Here is a 21,952-nt window from a genome sequence, read left to right as displayed (position 1 = left end):
GAAACTGGCACAACAGTGTAAAGCTATTATACTGCAATAAAGATCTGAAAAAAAAAAGAACCACTGCCCTAGGATTAGAACCAGCCATCTTCACCTGACTTCTCCAGATGATTCTGATGTAAGTGGTTTGTGATAGGGTGACCAGCTGTCCTTGGTGTGCCCAGGACTATTCTGATTTTAGCACCCTAAGTCCCATAGCCCAAGAAATCCCTAGTCCTGTGCAAATCAGCATAGTTGGTCATTATCAATGGACTATTATTTAAGAAAGATTGTAGATGAGGCTGTGAAAGCTTTTTTGAAAAATAACTACAAATATTTAATGAGAGCAATGATTCTGCCTCCTTACTTAAGGAACTGAAATAGTCTCATAATGCTATCAAACAGAGTCAACTTCTTGAATTAAGGAGGGTGAGAGTTTTCCTTCAGCCCTGTGCTCTGGTGGGCTAGGTCATTAACCTAGTTAAATAGTGTGTCTGTCTTTGGGAATTCTGCCAGACTCTATTCCTTAGGGTGTATGAGGCAGCTTTGAAAGCCCGAACGCAATCAATAAGGATGATGTGTTGAGGATAGTATGAGATACAAGGTGAAGTTTTTGTCTCTACACCAGTACGTATTATTATTATTACTATAATTCATAAGAGTACAAAAATATATGTAGTATTTTAAATAGCTCTGTGGGGAGGCAGTGTGGTATAGTACAGCAGCTCAGGATCTAACCTCAGAAGAATGGGATTTTGCTCTGGCTTTGCTATGACTAGGTGTGCAATCATGGGTGCCTCTTTTTGTCTTAGTTGTTCATCTGTAAAATGGGAATAAAAATGGTGTCTTCACAGGGCAACTGGGAGAATTCATCAAAATAACACAAGTGGGACTTCCCTGGCGGTCCAGTGGTTAAGACTTGGACTTCTAGTGCAGGGGGTGCAGGTTTGATCCCTGGTCGGGGAGCTAAGATCCCACATGCCTCGTGGCCAAAAAACCAAAATATAAAACAGAAGCGATATTGTAAGAAATTCAATAAAGACTTTAAAAATGGTTCACATGCCCCCCCCCCAAAAAACAAACACCCCAACGACACCCACAAATGATGGGAATTCCCTGGCGGTCTAGTTGTTAGGACTCAGTGCTTTCACTGCCGTTGGCCCAAGTTCGATCCCTGGTCAGGGGACTAAGATCTTGCAAGCTGCAAGGCACGGCTGAAAACTAAAAATACAAAAACAAAAAACAACCCCCCCCCCACAAGTGAAAGTAGTTCTGTGGATTGGGAAGGGGAGGTATCATGATTGGCTCTGAGTAGGAGAGACACAAAGAGATTATTCCATGGAGAGGTCTTGTACATGAGCAAGGGCCTGGTTCCCCCACCCTGAACCACAGCCACAGTTGTGGGATTCCAAGGAAGAAGCTTTTAACACATAGTGGGCATGCAGAGACCCCGGGAAGCAGAGTGTTCCTACCTTAGTTTCCCTCACAATTGAGGGCAAGTGTGCTTTGCTTGAGGAACAAGGAAAACTTTTGGAAAAGGGGGTTTGTGAAGGCAGTTCTTTTTTGTTTTAAAACCTTTTGCCTCTTTATTTCAAGTGTATCCTCAGGGATGTAGCAAAAAGAAATCAACCACAACCACAAGCCCATAAATTTGAAAAGCTGGTTCTGAATTTCCGTAGCTAAAAAAGCACCCTTTCAGGCTATGACCACAGAGAGATTGCGGCAGGCCTCTGGAATGGTGCATAATGATGGTTTGCAGTGTGATGAAGGAGGCTGCTAGTCTCTGTGGCCCAGAAGCCCAATCTGTGGCCTCTCCAAATACCCAGGTTGCCTAGCAACACTACCAAAAGCCTCTCCATCAGGCCCAGCTGGGCAGCAGTTGGGTACACCCAGCATAGGCTGTCGCCCAGCCTCCTGGGCACCCCGGCCACATCAAGGCTGGATTCGGCCTCTGCAAGGGGCCGCCTGGTACCAATGAATGGGTGGGGCCAGCTGTTTAAAAAAAACAATTCAGAGGTTTGAAACCTACTTATTTGAATGCAGCTGGGAAAGCAGCACAAGTTAATGATCGAAAGCCTTTCTGCCAAAGAGAAGTTGTCCTAAGGTCGGTGGCCTTGGCAGTGCTCTCCTGGGTGAGGTGAAGAAGGGAAGGTGAGCCTGACTTAGTCCTCTGGTTCTCAGAGAATCAAATCCTTTTCCTTTCCTGGACTCCTGTCTCCATCGTGATTCCCTGTGGCAGTAATGGGAGTGGTGGGGAATCCCAGCCCTGCCTGCCAGTTCTTCTATAGCTCCCTTCTGGGAACTCTCAGGGTCTAGTCGGTCTGTTTGGGGAGCTGGAGGAAGAAGAGGGAGGTTAGGGGAGAGGGAAGGATGGGATGAAAATAATCAAAATAAATATGCACACTTCTTGAACACCTGTTACATAGAAATCACAGGGCAGGGGAACACATGGGGTCTTTGGAGTCAAACACCTTCAAAGGCTCCTGTCCCAGCCCTCTTGTCACTAGCTGTATGACCTTGAGCAAGTTACACTGGAAGCCTGAGTTTCCCTATCCATAAAATGGGGATGTTATTATCCCACCTTACAAGGTTGTTGTAAGAAGTAATGGAGCGAGTGCTCATAAAGTTTTAGCGTAGAACCTGACACACAGTAAGTGCTCACTATTATGGCAACTCTTTCTTTTGATTCTTGCAGTAATTCTGTAAGATACTGAAGGGAGTAGAACTTGGGTCTTCACAGTGCCAAGCACAAGGAATGGTGCTCCTCCAAGATAGGTGACAGTCCCTTTTGTAACCCGTAAGGCATGGTGGCTCTGCAGGTCTCCTCTGACAGCTCAGTGATGGCAGAATGATGATGGGGGCGGGGGCGGTGTGCAGAGGAAAAGGGTGAGGGGAAGTGCTTTTCAATATAAAGTAACACAGAACTCTTAGTGAATGTGGTGTACGTGGAATTCCTCTCACCATCCCTTCTCCCTTCCAGTATCCTTTTAAATAAACTTAGTATTTTGGAACAATTTTAGATTTACATAAAAGTTGCAGAGAGTTTGTTAACCTTTTACTTAGATACAATTGTTTTCTGAACACCTTTTGTGTACCAGGAAGTTTCTGCGCGTGAGGAATACAGCAGTAAAACTGTATCTGCCTTCTGTTGGAAGATCACAGAGATTGTGAGATGGAGTGGACTTTGGAGAACCTTGCTTGTGGTTCTCAAAGGAACTTCTGCCTCCACTTCACTGGTATAATTGTCAGAAATTTAACTGAACCTATTAAATTAGTTTCCTCAGGAGTGGGGCCCAGGAATCTGTATGAAAACAAATGTTGAAAAACAAATGCCTGAGGAGATTCTAAGACAGAGCCAGTTTGGGGAACTGCTTGTGTAGTCCAGAGTGTTCACTGTGCAGGTGAGAGAACTGTGGCTCAGGGCTGGGAAGGGACTTGCTCCAGGTCACACAGCTCAGAAGTGGCAGAGTGAGACTGAAAAACAGATCTCCTAGTTCTGTGCTCTCCTTACAGTATGTCTTCCAAACACAGGACAAGAAATGAGTTTAGTTTGCAACAGAAGATGCCAGATAGAGTTTAGAAGTGTTTCTTGGCTGTTCAGGTGTATTAGTTAGACTCTTGGTTGCAAGGGACAGAAACTGATTCTGGCTGATTACACCAGTAAATGTATTTTATTGAAAGCACATTGAGTAGTAAAATAAATTAAAAAAAAAAAAAAAAAACCTATTTCTCTAATCGTACTCACACTCCTGACACCAACCGTGTGGATTTTCCACAAGCAGTTCTGACACTGGCTCAGGTTAAGGGCTCAGTCCCACAAGACTTCTCCCTACTTCAGATGCCAGTAGCAAGCCTGGGCTTCCAATGCTTCTGACCAAATGTCTATAAATTGAGGGTTTCTGTGACCCTGCCTCCTTGGCTTCCATAATTTGCCAGAACAGCTCACAGAACTCAGGAGAGAGCATTACCTGCTATTATCAGTTTATTATAAAGTTTTATTATAAAGATTACAACTCATGGACTTCCCTGGTGGTGCAGTGGTTAAAAATCCAGCTGCTAATGCAGGGGACATGGGTTCGATCCCTGGTCCAGGAAGATTCCACATGCCGCGGAGCAACTATGCCTGGGTGCCACAACTACTGAGTTCATGCTGTAGAGCCCATAAGCCACAACTATTGAGCCCACGTGCCACAATTACTGAAGCCCGTGCACCTAGAACCCGTGCTGTGCAACAAGAGAAGCCACCGTAATGAGAAGCTCATGCACTGCTCACTGCAATGAAGACCCAATATAGCCAATAAATAAATAATAAATAAATTTAAAAAAAAATCAAAATATTAAAAAAAAAATCCCTCTCTCTGGGAAAGTTTGAAGAAAAAAAAAGATTACAACTCAGCAGCAGCCAAATGGAAGAGATGCATAGGGCCAGGTATGTGGGAAGGGACATAGAGCTTCCACACCCTCTCTGGGTGCATCACCCTTCCAGCACCTTGATCTGTTCTCCAACCTGGAAGCTCTCCAAACCCATTAGTTTAGGATTTTTATGGAGAGTCCATCACATAGGGATGGTTGATTAAATTATTGATCACTGGTGATTAAATTCAATCTCGAGCCCTTCTCCCCATTCCAGAGGTGGGGGCTGAAAGCTCCAACCCTCTAATCACATGGTTGTTTCCTCTGGCAACTAGTACCCATCCTCTAAGGATCACTTCATTAGCATACACTCAGGTAGAATTGAAAGAGACTTATTATGAATAACAAAAGATACTCCTCTCACCGCTATCACTCAGGAAATTCCAAAGGTTTTAGGAGATGTGTGCCTGGAACTGGGGATGAAGACCAAATATATATTTCTTAGTATATCACAATATCATGGTAGATTACAAAATTACTGGAAGGAAACAGTTTGGGAAATAAGCAGAAACAAAGGGAGACCAAGCACCTAGAAATACACCAAAATCACAGCGCCAGATAGGCAAAGACAGCCCCATTGTTGCTGCTGTGTGCTCGCTTCAGCCTGCATCAAAGACACAGCTAGCACTGGATGCTGGGTGCCACACTGACGCCAATGGCAAGGCTGGATGGACACCAGATACTGCTGTCACTACTTTAAAGTGCACCCCTGTAGGGGACTAACCTGGTCGTGCAGTGGTTAAGAATCCGCCTGCTAGTGCAAGGGACACAGGTTCAATTCCTGGTCCAGCAAGATCCCACATGTCATGGAGCAACTAAGCCCCTGTGCCGCAACTACTGAGCCCACGTGCCTAGAGCCCGTGCTCTGCAACAAGAGAAGCCACCACAACGAGAAGCCTACACACCACAACAAAGAGTAGCCCCCACTTGCTGCAACTATACAAAGCCTGTGTGCAGCAGCAAAGACCCAATGCAGCCAATAAATAAATAAATAAATAAATAAATAAAAATAAAGTGCACTGCTGTAAAGACTCTTCCCCATCCCCAGCTCCAGTTGCAAAAATTCTCAGCAAATGCAGCTGATTGTTTAAGTGTAGGTCACATACCTGAGCGCTAGCGGCCTAAGGACCTGGAAAAATGAGTATTGGGCATTTTTAGCTTTTGTACTGGGAAGTGGTCCTTTCTGCCTACCCAGATTTGTGAGATGAGGGATTCTCTGAGAAAACTGACAACTGACCATTACATAAATGTTATTAAAAGAATACAGTGGAAGTGTTAAAGAACCAAACTTGGGTCCACTTGCCCACTCAGTGAAGCCAATCTACTGCAAAACAACTCAGGAAACGTGCATCAGATACTATTACCTTGGTACTTCAGAGAGGAGCTAAAGCAGAGGATATGGGGGAGAGGTCTGTCCCAGGAAGGCCCCATGGGTTCTGCTGGGTTATGGAAGTCTTTGACTTAAAATTTTCTGGCTATAATTTATCACATAATTTTGGGAGACACTATGTAATATTGAAACCGCTAGGTGGCATTTCAGGGGGCTCTGAGGAGCTCCGGTCCTGTATGTCTCAGCACAGAAAGATTTCAGCAAGAGGCAAAGTGATAGATAAGAAGTGATTTATTAGAATAGGCGCTTGAGATGCTTACAAGTGGGCAGGTGAGAAGGTGCCAGGCCTTAGAACTTAGTGGGCTATACTTTTATAATCAAAGGAAAAATGGGGAGGGGGAAAAGACCACCCTCTTCCTCATTCTTGAGTAGATGTCACGCTTCCATCATCAGTTCCTCCTGTGTCGGGTGGGGGAGTTGTCTTATCCCTGCGTGGTCAAGCTGGGACTGTCATGGCACTATGGATAAATTATTTCAGGTCTCAGTACAAGGAGGGTCTTTCACTTTGAAATGTCACCTTTCCATAAATTATTGTTTTTTATGTGTGCAGAGAGCATGTCATGGGGTCATTGACTTACTGAGCTCACTGGACAGGATGTGGATCTCATCCCACCATTGTTTTACTGTTTGGGGGCATGTCTCATGCTTCTGTTGCATGGTTTTGTTGCTAAGGAAGCCTGCTTGGCTTTGTTGTTAAGCAAGGGTGCTTTCTTGAGTGATCTTTAACTTACAGGGTCTCCCATACTATTTTCTTTACTTACAATCCTCTACTGGGATTAACTATTTATTATCTACTTTGTCCCTTTACTCTGTCCCTATCAGTATATAGTGAATGAGGGCACCTAAAAGCTCTTTGGAAAAATCCCTTGCCAATGTCAAGAGTCTCCTGTGTAAATCTTCTTCTTCTTCTTCTTCTTCTTTTTTTGGTTTTTGGCCACACCATGTGGCATGGAGGATCTTAGTTCCCCCAACCAGGGATCAAACGTGCGCCCCCCGGGAGTGGAAGTGCAGAGTCTTAACCACTGGACGTCCAGGGAAGTCCTAAATCTTCTTATGGAAATCTCTTTTTCTACAGATTTTTTTTTTAAAAGGCAGATGATTGTTCTGGGTAAACAAGCACAGCCCTGCCTTTTCTAGTCCTTGGCCAGCACACTGGCTCCATGATTCATAACCCAAGCAATGCTTATATCAGGTAAGGTCAGGAAGTAGGAAAGTTCTTTCTACTTTTCCTCTTCTTAAGAATAATTGCTAACTTGAAGGGAAGGTCTTTTTGGTTCTTGGTGTGCAGGGGGAACATATCCATTTTAAACCAGAAGGGTATGAGTCTTTTCTACTCTTCCAACATTCTTTTTAACAATCTACCCCTGGTTGTTCCCTAAAGGTAAGATGAGAACATTTCACAGCCGTGCCACCCAGTTTTGATCTGAATGCATGTGTGTGTGCTTTCAGCAAAGAGTTGGCAGCCACTTGCTGCAGATAAGAGGTAGGAGGTGAGGCATAATATCAAGTCAACATTAAAGAAATCTCAAGAAACCTGCATGATCTTTGCTTAATGAGTAAGAAAGCACAGTCAGTATAGTAAACAATTTCACTCAACAAGTAATAATGTGATGAGGGTGACCAAGTAAATAATTTGATAGCTGTGGATGATTTTGTATCTGTGTGAGACTATAATGTGCTGTAATCACTGCTCGCTTATTTTGAGGCTCTTGTAATCTGAGTCTCCGAAAATTCTGGTAATCTAGAAAATTCATATAATCTATCCCAACTTTGACCTATGGAACCCATGAAGTATACAGGCCACACCTACACAATTAATGACATGATCTTAGATTAGACTTGCTCTGTGAGGCCCTAGGGAGGGAAACCTTTGACCCAGGAGCACAAGTGCTGGTGAGCAGATTTCAGCACAGTGTAAGGACAAACTACCAAAGAAGCAGAACTATCAGAAAATACAACAACCTGATTAAAGTACACTCAGCTTCTTTGTAATTTTTCACTACTCTGCATAGTTCTGCACTGGACATCTTTGAAAGATAGCCTTGGACTTTCCTGGTAGTGCAGTGGTTAAGAATCCGCCTGCCAACTCAGGGGACATGGGTTCGATCCCTGGTCTGGGAAGATCCCACATGCCACGGAGCAACTAAGCCCATGCGCCACAACTACCGAGCCTGTGCTCTAAAGCCCACGCGCCACAACTACTGAGCCCGTGTGCCACAATTACTGAAGCCCTTGCACCTAGAGCCCACGCTCAGCAACAAGAGAAGCCAACGCAATAAGTCTGCACACCACAATGAAGAGTAGCCCCTGCTCGCCACAACGAGAGAAAGCCCATGTGCAGCAACGAAGACCCAACACAGCCAAAAATAAATAAATAAATAAAGAAACCAAATAAATCTTTAAAAAAAAAAGAAGAAAGATAGCCTTGAGTACTTGCTCAAAGACATTTGTAGCATAGATTTCTAGAAGGAGAATGGTTCTGTTGAAAGGTATATACATTTCATATTTTATAGGTACTGCCCAGTTGCTTTGTGAAAAGGCTATGTCAATTTACACCTCATAAACTGCACCCATTTCCATGCAGCCTCTTGAGTATGAATCAGTCTTTTTCACTGTTGTCAGTGTGGTCAGTAATGTTTCCAAGGTGGTGAACTGTGCTCAGAAGTTCAGGCGTGGGAGCAGAAGAGAAACAGGAGTGGGAGGGACGGGGGAATGTCCGACTAGGAGCAGCACCTGTGAGCGTCACGCACCAGATGCTGGAGATGAGAGGAACCAGAGAGAGGTCTCTGTTCTCAAGGAAAAGGCACACAGACAGGTACAGAAGTCAGAGTGTGATAGTGTTTGACCTCGAGGAGAGGTAAAAACAAAATGCCGCCATCCATACCAACATGTTCATCTGTTTCTAGAATCTACAGTAGGTAGATCTAGACGTCAGATCCCTTCACTGCATGTGCCAAGGAAGAAAGCGGACACACAGTGAGTCTCGACTAAACTGAATGGGTTAGATACCTTCGCAGCAGAGGAGATATATTTCACTCAAATATCTAAAATAACGGGCTTGAAGTCGTAAAATTACTGGAAACTTTGAAATCTGGAAAAAAGAGAAAAATTGGGGGGAAATGTAATCCTTGTTTTTCTAGCTCCTTTTGTTGATATAAAGGTGTGTTATTAACAGTGTAGAATTTTATTTCCTCATGAAATAATCATGTATGATATTTAAATTTACGATAGGGTTTATTAACACAATGTTAATCACTCCTAATTGAACTTATTTTTTAAGAACTTTTATTGAGATACAGTTAACATACAATAAACTGCATATATTTAGAGTGTACAATTTGGTATCCCAATCTCACAATTCATTCCCCCCCAAGCCTCCCTGCTTTCCCCACTTGGTGTCCATATGTTTATTCTCTACATCTGGGTCTCTATTTCTGCCTTGCAAACCAGTTGATTTGTACCATTTTTCTATATTTCGTATATATGTGTTAATATACGATATTTGTTTTTTTCTGACTCACTTCACTCTGTATTACGGTCTCTAGTTCCATCCATGTCTCTACAAATGTCCCAGTTTCATTCCTTTTTACAGCTCGAGTAATATTCCATTGTATATATGTATCACATCTTTTTTATCCAGTCATCTGTTGATGGACATTTAGGTTGCTTCCATGTCTTGGCTATTGTAAATAGTGCTGCAATGAACATTGGAGTGCATGTGTCTTTTTGAATGATGGTGTGCTCTGGGTATATGCCCAGTAGTGGGATTGCTGGGTCATGAGGTAACTCTATTTTTAGTTTTTCAAGGAACCTCCATACTGTTCTCCATAGTGGCTGCATCAATTTACATTCCCACCAGCAGTGCAAGAGGGTTCCCTTTTCTCCACACCCTGTCCAGCATTTACCGTTTGTAGATTTTCTGATGATACCCATTCTAACCTGTGTGAGGTGATACCTCATTGTAGTTTTGATTTGCATTTCTCTAATCATTAGTGATGTTGAGCAGCTTTTCATGTGCCTCTTGGCCATCTGTATGTCTTCTTTGGAAAAATGGCTATTTAGGTCTTCTGCCCATTTTTTCATTGGGTTGTTTGTTTTTTTGATATTGAGCTGGATGAACTTTTTATATATTTTGGAGATTAATCCTTTGTCTGTTGATTCATTTGCAAATATTTTTTCCCATTTTGAGGGTTGTCTTTTCGTCTTGCTTATAGTTTCCTTTGCTGCGCAGAACCTTTGAAGTTTCATTAGGTCCCACTTGTTTACTTTTGTTTTTATTTCCATTACTCTAGGGTGTGGATCAAAAAAGATCTTGCTGTGATTTATGTTGAAGAGTGTTCTTCCTATGTTTTCCTCCAGGAGTTTTATAGTGTCTGCCCTTACATTTAGGTCTTTAATCCATTTTGAGTTTATTTTTGTATATGGTGTTAGGAAGTGTTCTAATTTCATTCTTTTACATGTAGCTGTCCAGTTTTCCCAGCACCACTTATTGAAGTGGCTGCCTTTTCTCCATTGTATATCCTTGCCTCCTTTGTCATAGATTAGTTGACCATAGTTTATCTCTGGGCTTTCTATCCTGTTCCATTGATCTATATTTCTGTTTTTGTGCCAGTATGATATTGTCTTGATTACTCATGAACTAATCATGTATGATATTTAAATTTACAATGTGGCTTATTAACACAATGTTAATCACTCCTAATTGAACTTTTTTTAAAGTGCCTTAATATTTGTGTTTAAGAGCTGCTGATCTTAAATCCATAGTCATTTTGCCATTCATGAGACATCACAGAAACTATAATAATCAATGTGCAATGAAAATTAATAAAATAGTTATCTCTACAGACTTAATGTGTGACCCTGGGAGGCTGGGTGAGTGGGAGAGAAGCCTTTATTTTCAACAAAGTTCCTGGGGGAAAAAAAATAAAAGGGGAATTCTCTTCTTCCCTGAATTTATTGAATATAACCCATTGTAATGTAGGACCTTGCCTGATGGAATACATTTGAAAATGAATTGTGACCTGATTCTTAGTAACTTGCAGTGTGAAAATAGACCCCAGACACAGCCCCATCACTTCCATCCATCCATCCATCCATCCATCCATCCATCCATCCATCCATCCGTCCATCCATCCAACCATCCATCCACATACTCACTCATCCATTCATAGCCAATAATAACTAATAATTGTGGAGTGTTTGCTATGTGCCAGAAACTGTTCTAAGTGCTTTACATGCCTTATCTCAAATAATCTTTCCCCAAATGCTATGAGGCAAGTGCTATCATTATCCCCACTTTAAAATGGGATCTGAAGGTTTCCCCATAAGTTAAATGTAGAATTACCATATGACCCAGAAATTCCACTCTTAGGTATATACCCCAAAGAATTGAAAACAGGCATTCAAATAAAGACTTGTATGAGTTTGTTCATAGCAGCTCTATTCACAGCAGCCAAAAGGTGGAAATAATCCAAATGCCCTTCAACAGATGAATGGATGAACAATGTGGTTTTTCTTGTATATCTATGTATACAATGCAATATTATTCAGCCATAAAAAGAATGATGTACTGACATGCTGCAACACGGATGAACCTTGAAGACTTTTACTAAGTGAAAGAAACCAGACTCAAAAGGCCACATATTGTATGATTCCATTTGTATGAAATATCTAGAATAGGTATATCCATAGAGACAGAAAGCAAATTAGTGGTGGCCAGAGGCTGGAGGGAGGGGGCACTGGGGGATGACTGCTTAATGGGTATATGGGGGTTTTGTCTAGGGTGATGAAAAAGTTCTGGAACTACATAGTCGTGGTGGTTTCACAACACTGTCAATGCATTTAATGCTACTGAATTGTACACTTTTAAATGGTTAATTTTATATATATTTTATCACAATTCTTAAAAAATGTAATTTGAGGCTCAGAGAATTTAAGTGACTCACTTAAGGTTACTTTATAGCTGATAGGTTGTAGAGCTGTGTTTTTTAAAAAATGTTTATTTATTTAGGCTGTGCTGTCTTCGTTGCAGCGTGTGGGATTTTTTTAGTTGTGGCATATGGGTTCATAGTTACAGCATGTGAGGTTCTTAGCTGAGGCACGCAGACTCTTAGTTGCTGGCATGAGAACTCTTAGTTGCGGGTTGCACGTGGGATCTAGTTCCTTGACCAGGGATTGAACCTGGCCCCCCTGTGATGGGAGCGCGGAGTCTTAAACCCACTGGACCACCAGGGAAGTCCCTGTAGAGCTGTGTTTTAAGTCCAGTCATCTGGCTCTATGGTTCATGCCTTAAAAAAAAATTCCAGTGAAAAACTTTATTTTAGGCCCTCTAGGAGTTTGGATACATTGGACTAAGCTGAAAATATCAATAGCATTGAATACCATTGATTAAGCACATGTTGGTGACAAACAGTATATTCTATCTAGTCTTCACAGTGACCTTGAAAATTTAATATTGTTTAGTTTGTGTGTGTGTTTGTGTGTGTGGTAAAATATACAACATAAAATTTAACATTTTAACCGTTTTTAAGTGTACAATTCATGGCATTCACTGCATTTACATTGTTGTACAACCATCACCATCATCTATCTCTAGAACTTTTTCATCTTCCCAAACTGAAACTCTGCACAGTATCGATTAAACTTATAACTCCCCATTCCCCCTGGCCCCCAGCCCCTGGCAAACCCCCATTCTACTGCTCCTGGCCCCAGGTCCAGCGCTGTTGACTGGGGTTGCACATAAAAATAAGACATGGCCATTCCCCAGGTCTGTCGAGCCTGTGTACCTGCTCTCTAGTGACTTTGACACTGTGCCTTTTTCCATCAAGTTAAGAGAAGTCCAGTTGCAGGACAACAAATTTGTTGAAGTGTGCAGAGGGGATGCCTGTGGCTGGGGAGCGGGAGAAGGAAGTCAGCCAATGGAATATGGTTGGGATGAAAGGCAGGGATGAAGGCATTGCAACAGGAAGCTCTGTTAGGAAGCATGAAGATGAGAATTGGGAAGATACTGCTTGTCTTCTTTCTTCCCAGATTGTTCGGAGGAGTACATGAGAATTTGCATGAGGATGTGCTTTGAAGAGACTGGGGTGCTCTGCATGCTTCATTAGAACTCACATCATAACTGAAGTGGACTTGTTTGAACGGCATAACTCAGCAGAGCAGTTTCAATGAAGGATGCAGATGACAAGGTGTTCAGTGGGTGCAAACTCCTCCTTCAAGACATTGGGCCACAAGGAGAGGGAAGAAATAGTACAGTGCTTGAGACTTTAGGGTCCAGCAAAGGTCTCATAGATATGGCTTTGTTTTTATTATACCTTTTTTTTGAAGTTTAAGATGTACAACATAATGATTTGACTTACATACATCATGAAATGATTACTGCAATAGGTTTAGTGAACAACCATCATCTCATATAGACACAATATTAAAGAAATAGAAAAATATCTTTTTCTTTGTGACAAGAACTCTTGGGATTTACCCTCTTAACTTCCATTTATAATGTACAGCAGTGTTAATTATCTTATGTTGTATATTACATCTTTAGTACTTATTTACCTTAATAACTAGGAGTTTGTACCTTTTGACTACCTTCATCTAATTCCCCCTCCCACCCCCACCTTTGGTAGCCACAAACCTGATCTCTTTCTCTATGAGTTTGTTTTTGAAGCATAATTGACCTACAACACTGTTATGTTAGTTCTTGGTATACAACATGGTGATTCGTTATTTCTATACATTTCAAAATGATCCCCATGAAAAGTCTAGTTGTCATCTGTCACCATACAAAGCTATCAGACAATTATTGACTGAATTCCCCACACTGTACATTTCATACCTGTGACATTTACTTCGTAATTGAAAGTTTGTACCTCTTATTCTCCCACCTTTTTCTCATCTCCTCCCACCCCCACCCCCTGGCAACCACCTGTTTGTTTTTTGTGTCTATGACTCTGTTTCTGTTTGGTTGTGTTTGTTCATTTGTTTTGCTTTTTAGATTACACATATAAGTGAAATCATACAGTATTTGTCTTTATCTGAGTCATTTCTCTTAGCATAATACCCTCTAGGTCCATCCATGTTGTTGCAAATGGCAAGATTTCATTCTTTTTCATGGCTGAGAAATAGTCTCATGTGTGTGTGTGTTTGTGTGTGTGTGTGCTCCCCTCCCCGCAAACCATCTTCTTTATCCATTCACCTATCAATGGGCACTTGTTGCTTCCATATCTTGGCTGTCGTAAATAATGCTACAGTGAACATAGGGGTACATATCTTTTCTAGTGTTTTTGTTCTCTTTGGATAAATGCCCAGAAGTGGAATTGCTGGATCCTACAGTAAGTTCTATTTTTAATGTTTTGAGGAATCTACATACTATTTTCCATAGTGGCTGCACCAATTTATGTTTCCACAACAGTGTGTGAGAGTTCTCTTTTCTCCACATCCTGGCCAACACTTGTAATGTTATCTTTTTGATAATAGCCATTATGAAATGTGTGAAATGATTCTCATTATGGTTTTTTTTTGTTTTTGTTTTTTGCCATGCTGTGCGGCTTGTGGGATCTTAGTTCCCGGACCAGGGATTGAATCTGGGCCACAGCAGTGAAAGTGCGGAGTTCTAACCACTGGACCGCCAGGAAATTCCCCTCATGGTTCTGACTGCGTTTCCCTGATGATTAGTGGTGTTCATCTCTCTGTGTGTCTGTTGGCCATCTTTATGTCTTCTTTGGAAAAATGTCTATTCAGGTCCTCTGCCCATTTTTCAATCGGGTTGTTTTTTTTTGATGTTGAATTGTGAGTTCTTTGTATATTTTGGATATTACCCCCTGGTTGGATATATCATTTGTGAGCATCTGCTCCCATTCAGTAGGCAGCCTTTTCCTTTTCTTGATAGTTTTCCTTGCTGTGCAAAAGCTTTTTAGTTTGATGTAGTCCCATTTGTTTCATTTTTGCTTTTGTTTCCCTTGCCTGAGGAGACATAGCCAAAAAAATATTGCTAAGACTGATGTCAAAGAGCAGACTGCCTGTGTTTTCTTCTAGAAGTTTTATGGTTTCAGGTCTTACATTTTAGTCTTTAATCCATTTTGAGTTTACTTTTGTATGTCGTGTGAGGCCATCTTTTCCCCATTGTATATTCTTGCCTCCTTTGTTATACATTAGTTGCCCATGTAAGTGTGAGTTCATTTCTGGGCTGTCTATTCAGTTCCATTGATCTATCTGTCTGTTTCTGTGCCAATATCATACTGTTTTGATTACTGTGGCTTTTTATATAGTTTGAAATCAGAGAGTGTGATATCTCCTGTTTTGTTCTTCTTTTTTAAGATTGTTTTGACTGGATTACTTGTGAAACTAATAAAGCTTAAGCCTCAGGCTTCTACGTGCATGGGCGCCTTCTAAAGCAGTGTATGTACTTCTGTAAATTTTTTATTTTGTAATTTTAATTTTACATTATTTTTTCCAAAGAACCCCACCTCCCAAAATTGTTTAAGCTTCAGGGTACACAAAATTGGTGCCCACTCCTGCATAGAGGGCAAAAATCTAGTGAAATTCCATCATGCAGATGTAACCATGGTTAGTTCTCCAGATGTTTTCCTGTGTACCAATACATTACTTTTTACAAAACTTGGATTGTACTCTATGTAGTATCTGGCAACATTATTTTTTTTCCTTAATATGTTTGAGCCTACCCCACCCCTTTTTTTTGACCATGAACACATTTGATTGAGTGGTTTAAATAGTTCAACCAGGAGTAAAATATGACAGAACTAAACCAAAAGGAGAAGGACAGTGCAGCTAGCACATGACCTGTGGAGAGGAAAGAGTATGTAGATCAGGCCTCACTGTTACAGACATGCTGCATCTGCTTGGTATCACCGGCTTGGTAGCACAACTGTAATTGTACAATTATTTGTGTAATTTTTATTGACCTCAGCCTCCTCCATAACATCGTAAACACTTTGGGATAGGGATGGTGGCCTGATACATGGTAGATGTTCAACAGATGTCTGTTGAATAATTGCTTGAGGACTTCCCTGGTGGTGCAGTGGTTAAGGATCCACCTGCCAATGCAGGGGACAAGGGTTCTATCCCTGGTCCGGGAAGATCCCATATGCCTTGGAGCAACTAAGCCCATGTGCCATAACTACTGAGCCTGTGTTCTAGAGCCCACGAGCCACAGCCACTGAGCCCACGCACTTAGGGTGTTAATGTTGTAAACTGGAGAACAATTAAGGAATCATCTGTTTAACTCACATGTGCTACATACAGCATGGGCAGCGTGGCATTTTAGAAAGGACACTGATAATTTAGAAAGAGAAGATGTGGGTTTAAATCTTTTTTGAGGGGGGAATGTGAAGCAAATTTTTTAATTTCCCAGCATAGTACCTGATACATAGTCGATGCTCAGTAAATAATTTTTGATTCTGAATCAGAAACCAGAGACCTGTGTTTGGCCTGGGAGGAGAAGCAAGATGAAACTAAGAAGGGAAAGGAGATTATTTACTTAAGCTAGACAAAACTGAGTTCAGTTATGCAATGTGTGTGGTTTGAGTTCTGAGATGCATCACCTCGTGGCAAAGCTATCTCTTACACTAATAGTTGACCTGAGAGTCTGCGGAAAAGGGGAAGGAAAGGATATGGGAAGTAGAGTTGCCATCCCAGAGCTCCAGTTCATGCTTTGGGTGGTGACAGTAGGGGAATCCATAAGTGACTCCTGGGGAGTTCTCACCCTCAACTGGGGAGACCCTAGTACTTTTTCACAATTACACACTGGTGATGAGGGTATGGAGATTATGTGTATTTGGGCATCAGATCTTCAGCTGCCTCCTATTAACTCACAGGAAAGGCATTGGAAACCAATGGTTGTGCCAGAGAGCCCGGGAAAGAGCCATGGCCCAAAGACTATAGGGTCATCTGTTTTTCCCTGATACTCATGTCCCTTTCAGGTGGAGGGAGGACCCAGGATAATGGCTGCTGCTCATGATTTGGAGATGGAGGAGGATGTGAATCTGAATATGGATAGAGAGATGAAAGAAGAGCTGGAGGAGGAGAAAATGAGAGAAGACAGGGAAGGTAAAGATCCCTTCAAGCCTAAAAAGGTCCACAGGATTGTCTCAAGATGGATGCTTCCTGAACCGGTGCGAAGAACATACCTGGAAAGAGCTAACTGCCTCCCACCCCCTGTGTTCATCATCTCCATCAGCATCGCTGAGGTAAACATGCGGGGTGCTGGGCACTGGTACAAGGACCTCTGGGGGGTTGCACACACCCTGGGGCTTTAGATCAGATCCGGATAAGAGACTGGAAAACGTAAGAGGAGAGCTTGGTGGTGGCAAGTACAGCACACACAGAACTCTACCTCATCCTCTCCAGAGTTCCCTTTCCAGGTTTTTCTTACAGTCCCAGTCACTTTCAGCCAAGAGTTGAGTTTTACTTTCAAACAACTCCCCTGTCCATCAGTGACCACAATTTCAGTGGCTTCATTTCATTTTAGTTGGTGGGGGCTTTAGAAATCAAATAATTTTGAGATTGCAAATTGGTTCAATCTCATGAAGCAACTTTGATCGATTGGTAAGGTCTATCAGGGGCTATATGTTTAGAAGAGTTATAGGTTGCCTTCAGATTTCAGGAGGAAGAAAGTGGAATCCTCTGATGATGTCTACTATGGACAGCAATGTAGTGGGTTTCAAACTCTGGACTAGTCAGCCCTTTTGTTTTCCAGAAAAGAATGCAAGGCCTGGAGAGGTGGGATGACTTGCTCAAGGCCACATACTTAGCTGTTTGGCCGAGGACTGGGCTTCTCCTGAGCCTCATCTCACCCAGCTTTTTCTCCCACACCATGATGCCTCATAAAGGAATTGGCAGAGGATGGCTGCCTGTGGGGTGCGACTTGAGGGGCATTAGTAAGTCCCTAATGTCATCCTCTTAATTCCCACTGATGCCTCAACTTTCTTATCAGGGACTGTATTTTTCAGGATTCTTTAAGGTAGAAGAACTAATAGGATTTACACACACACATCTATCTATCTGTCTATCTATCTATCTATCTATCTATCTATCTATCTATCTATCTATGTATCTATCATCTATCTATGTATCTATCATCTGTCTATCGATCGATCTATCATCTATCTACACACACACATATATGGAGAGAAAGAGAGATTGATTTATTTTAAGGAATTGGCTTATGTAATTGTGGAGGCTTGGCAAGTTTGAAATCTACAGGGTAGGCCAGCAGACTGGGGACCTGGGGGTAAGACTCATAGTTGAAGTCTAAACGCCATTTGCTGGCACAATTCCTTCTTGCTCAGGGGAGGTCAGTCTTTGTTCTTTTAAGCCTTCAACTGATTAGATGAGGCTCACCCACACTATGGAGGGTAGTTTGCTTTATTCAAAGTCACAGAAACATCTAGAATGATGTTTGACCAAATATCTGGGTACTGTGGTTTAGTCAGATTGACACATAAATTTAACTCTCATAGGGAGCTAGCTTCTTAGGGCTCATAGAAAGATAAGGCTGCTGCGTAACATTCCTGAAAAAGCTTCTGTCAAGGCTGTTTTGGTTGAGGGGATGTAGCTCTCAATTTTCTCAAGGGGTTTTATTGTGAGACATCCTGCCTCTAGGAAGCCATCAGACTTCTTTCTGCCTCTCAGCACCCTGCCTCATGTCATCCTTCCAGCCTGTGGATTGGCTGGCCTGCCCATGGTTCAGTCAGCCGTGGGTGTGGTGGGGAAAAAGAATGGGCTACTGCCATAGTCAGTGCTGTGAAGAGGGCAGTTTTCCATAGGAGGGTCATGGAGCAGGTGCTGAGATATTTGCCTCTCACAGAAAGACCAGCGTTTGAATTTAAAAAGTTTTTTTTTCTTTTTCTTGGCTGTGAGGCTTGTGGGATCTTAGTTCCCTGACCGTGAACCAAACCCAGGCCCCCAGCGGTGGAAATGCGGGGTCCTGACCACTGGACTGCCAGGGAATTCCCTAATTAAAATTTTTAAACAGATTTGGGAATTCTCTCACAGTCCAGTGGTTAGGACTTGATGCTTTCACTACCCAGGTTTGATCCCTGGTCAGGGAACTAAGATCCCACAAGCCACATGGTGTGGCCAAAAAAAAATTTCTTCTCTTTAAAACAAAGTTTTTATTTTGGGATAATTTTAGCTTTATAGAAAAGTTGCAAAGATACTACAGAGAGTTACTATATACCCTTCACCCAATTTCTCCCATTCTTAATATCTTACATTTCTGTAGTACATTTGTCAAAACTAAGAAACTCACATTGGTGTATTAGTATTAACTAAACTCCAGACTTAATTTGACTTTTACCAATTTTTCCATTAATGTCCTCTTTCTGTTCCTCTTGTACCCTCGAACCCAGGGTATCACACTGTGTTTTGTTGTCACATTCCCCCAGTTTACTATGATCTGTGACAGTTCCTCTGTCTTTGTCTTCCATGGCTTTGATGGTCTTGAGGAGTACGGGCCAGGTACCCTGAAGGATGTCCCAAGCTGGGTTTGTCTGATGTTTTTTCATAATTAGACTGGAGTTACGGGTTTGAGGGAGAAGACCTCAGAAGTGAAGTGACCTCATTACATCACATCAGGGAGTAGGGGACATCCACATGACATCCCTGTGACATTAGCCTTCATTACTTGGTTAAGGTCATATTTGCCAGATTTCCCCACTGTAAAGTTACCATTTTCCCCTTTCCCTCCTCTATTCTTCAGAAGCCAGCAGTGACTTAATTTCATATTAAGTTGTAAATGAACGACCAAATAGTGAGGGTGGGAAGATGGGCGCAGTGGGTATTTAAGAGGGGAAGGTGGATTCAAGAAAGATTCTTCTTTGCAGTTTGGTCTAGGGTTGCGCCCAATCGCTGGAGGAAGTAGGAGATGCCCACAGTTACATGGTAAGATATACAGCAGGGAATGGAATTCCTGTCATCTTCTGGGCACATGCTATTGTGTGGCCCTCTTGAGAGCTCATTGTTTGAAACAGAGGTCGTGCCCGTGGGCTTTAATGGGGCTGCTCTCTGCAGAAGGTGTGGTTAACATCTGTCTGCCCCTCCCTGTCAGCTGGCAGTGTTTATTTACTATGCTGTGTGGAAGCCGCAGAAACAGTGGATCACCTTGGACACAGGCATCTTGGAGAGTCCCTTTATCTACAGTCCTGAGAAGAGGGAGGAAGCCTGGAGGTTTATCTCATACATGCTGGTTCATGCTGGGTAAGGAATGACAGTTAAGTCACTGATGTCAGAGGTGACTATAAGTCATTGTAACCCTGAGCATTTGGTGCTTTATTATTGAGTTCATGTCCACAATCTTGTTTGATCCTCACGGCAACCCTAGGAGGCAGGTATTACTTCCGCTGTTTTGTGTTCGAGGCTTACGGGATGTAGTCGCTTGCTCCATGTCACACAACTAAGCTGTAGAGTGAGGATCTCAATCCGTTAGTGCTAACCTAGGTCCAGGGTGCTTTGTAGTGCATTATAACTGCCTAATATTGGTATTTATGTAGGAATATTAATGAGAAGAGACCAAATTGTTACCAAACCAAAAGTGTGTTCCTCAAGCTGTGTTGTTAAATGTTCCTTTTAAAATCAGTGCCCTCCTCCCCACCTCTGCCAAACACTTAAAAAATTAATTCATGAGCATTTTGATGAGTCTGTAATATTGTTCATTTAGAATAATACAATAGGTGATGCAGTACCTGCCGTTTAGTTTTGCTTACAGTTTCTTCAATGCTAATAGCCTTTGATGACCTCGCTCAGAATCCGTGATTCACCGTGCCCACTGCAGACCGTGAGCAGCTTGCTGCTGCACCCTCCTCTCCGCTGGGCTCCTGGGGTTTCCGATGAGGTCCGCTTCATCCATGCAACCTACCCAGCCCTGGACCTTGAGATGGCTCTGGCCAGTGGCTAAATAGGGATCCACGGCAGGATACAGGGTTCAGAGGATTGACAAATGAGGGGCAAAATCACCAATTGCCCAGTTTCTGTGGATACTTCCACACTTTAGATTTCCATTTAACTAGTATGTTTAAAGCAAATGTGGCTTCTGCACTCAAACACTTTAAAATTAGAGGGGGAACAGTCAATTAAATAGTAATACAAGTCAGTATAGTATTACAGTGTACTGTAGTTATTTAACCTCTTTGTGACTCAGTTTCCACATCTCCTAAAATGGGGTAATAGTACCTACCTCATAAGGTTGCTGTGATTAAATGAGACAATGGTTCTAACGATTTTTACAGTGCCTGACACATACAGTAAGGCACTCAAAAAGAATTCGCAAGGCTGTGTAGGACATGTCACATATGGGGTTGTATAAATTAAGGTTGCTTTTGGATGCGAGTAACAAGAAAATGTAACAGGGGCTTAAATAAATGGAGGTAAATTTTTTGCCCATATAAGAAGCCCAGTGGTAGCTGGTTGGTTCATCAGTTTAATGAAGCCAGGACTCTTGATCCTGTGCTGACATCTCTGCTTTTCCCTTGGCCTTTCTCTCATGGTTGCAAGTTCGCTGCTGTAGCTCTGCATTCAAAGCAGAAAGGAGGAAGAGGTAGTATCAGGTACTGGTGACATCCATCCCTTTTGTTAAGACCGAAGCTCTCTTAAAGGTCTCCTAGCAGTGTTCTTACCTGCATCTCATTGGCCAGGATTACGTGACATGGCTACCCCTAGCTAAGAGAGGTTGGGAAAATCAACACCAGCTCTTCCAGCCTAACTAGAGGAGATAGACAAGGGATAAAGAAGTGGATGTTGGATTAGCTACAGAAATATAACCAGAAAAAGGGGAATATCAGGATGGGGATGGCTTCAAAGAAGACGTGGATTCAAGTTGGACCTTGAAGGGTGGATAGAATTTGGATGAAAAAAATTAGTATTTCTCTTGTGGGTATATGATAGGATCTCAACGTTATGCCACTTCTACTCTAGCTGTTGAGCAGCAGAAAGAGTGCTTGGGGTGATTCTTTGGGGTTTTGTGCTATTAGTCACCTTGTCCTCACACTGTTTCCAGGGGACAGGATGGGATAGCTTTCTTTGAACTTTTTGTTCCAATTCACAAGAAGCATATATTTCAAAAACCTTTTTATGTCTGAGGTCTCCATAAGATTGGTATAACTGTCCTTGCTAGACTATTCTGTGCTGCATTAGGTGTTACCTCTAACACGTCTTTGA

The 21,952-nt window shown here is 42.2% G+C and overlaps 1 protein-coding gene across 9 annotated transcripts in view; it reads left to right on the top strand.

Annotated features, from left to right (window-relative positions):
- The window catches only part of RHBDL2 (rhomboid like 2), a 52,403-nt gene that overhangs the window by 6,439 nt on the left and 24,012 nt on the right, over positions 1–21,952 (top strand). For 7 of the 9 annotated variants that reach the window (XR_009048797.1, XM_057705967.1, XM_057705976.1 and 4 more), the window contains exons 2-4: positions 12,812–12,969; positions 16,720–16,986; positions 19,848–19,996. Coding sequence is in view for 8 of the 9 variants with exons in the window: in XM_057705967.1 (XP_057561950.1) it covers positions 12,949–12,969; positions 16,720–16,986; positions 19,848–19,996 (437 nt within the window). In the remaining variant the exon portion in view is untranslated. The remainder of the gene's footprint in view (positions 1–12,811; positions 12,970–16,719; positions 16,987–19,847; positions 19,997–21,952) is intronic. The other 2 variants (XM_057705985.1, XM_057706023.1) reach the window with 1 other exon arrangement.

Source organism: Hippopotamus amphibius, chromosome 1, assembly GCF_030028045.1.
Source record: "Hippopotamus amphibius kiboko isolate mHipAmp2 chromosome 1, mHipAmp2.hap2, whole genome shotgun sequence".
Lineage (NCBI taxonomy): Eukaryota > Metazoa > Chordata > Mammalia > Artiodactyla > Hippopotamidae > Hippopotamus > Hippopotamus amphibius.
The sequence above is the reverse complement of the archived record's forward strand: the minus strand, read 5'-3'. Positions and strand labels throughout refer to the sequence as shown.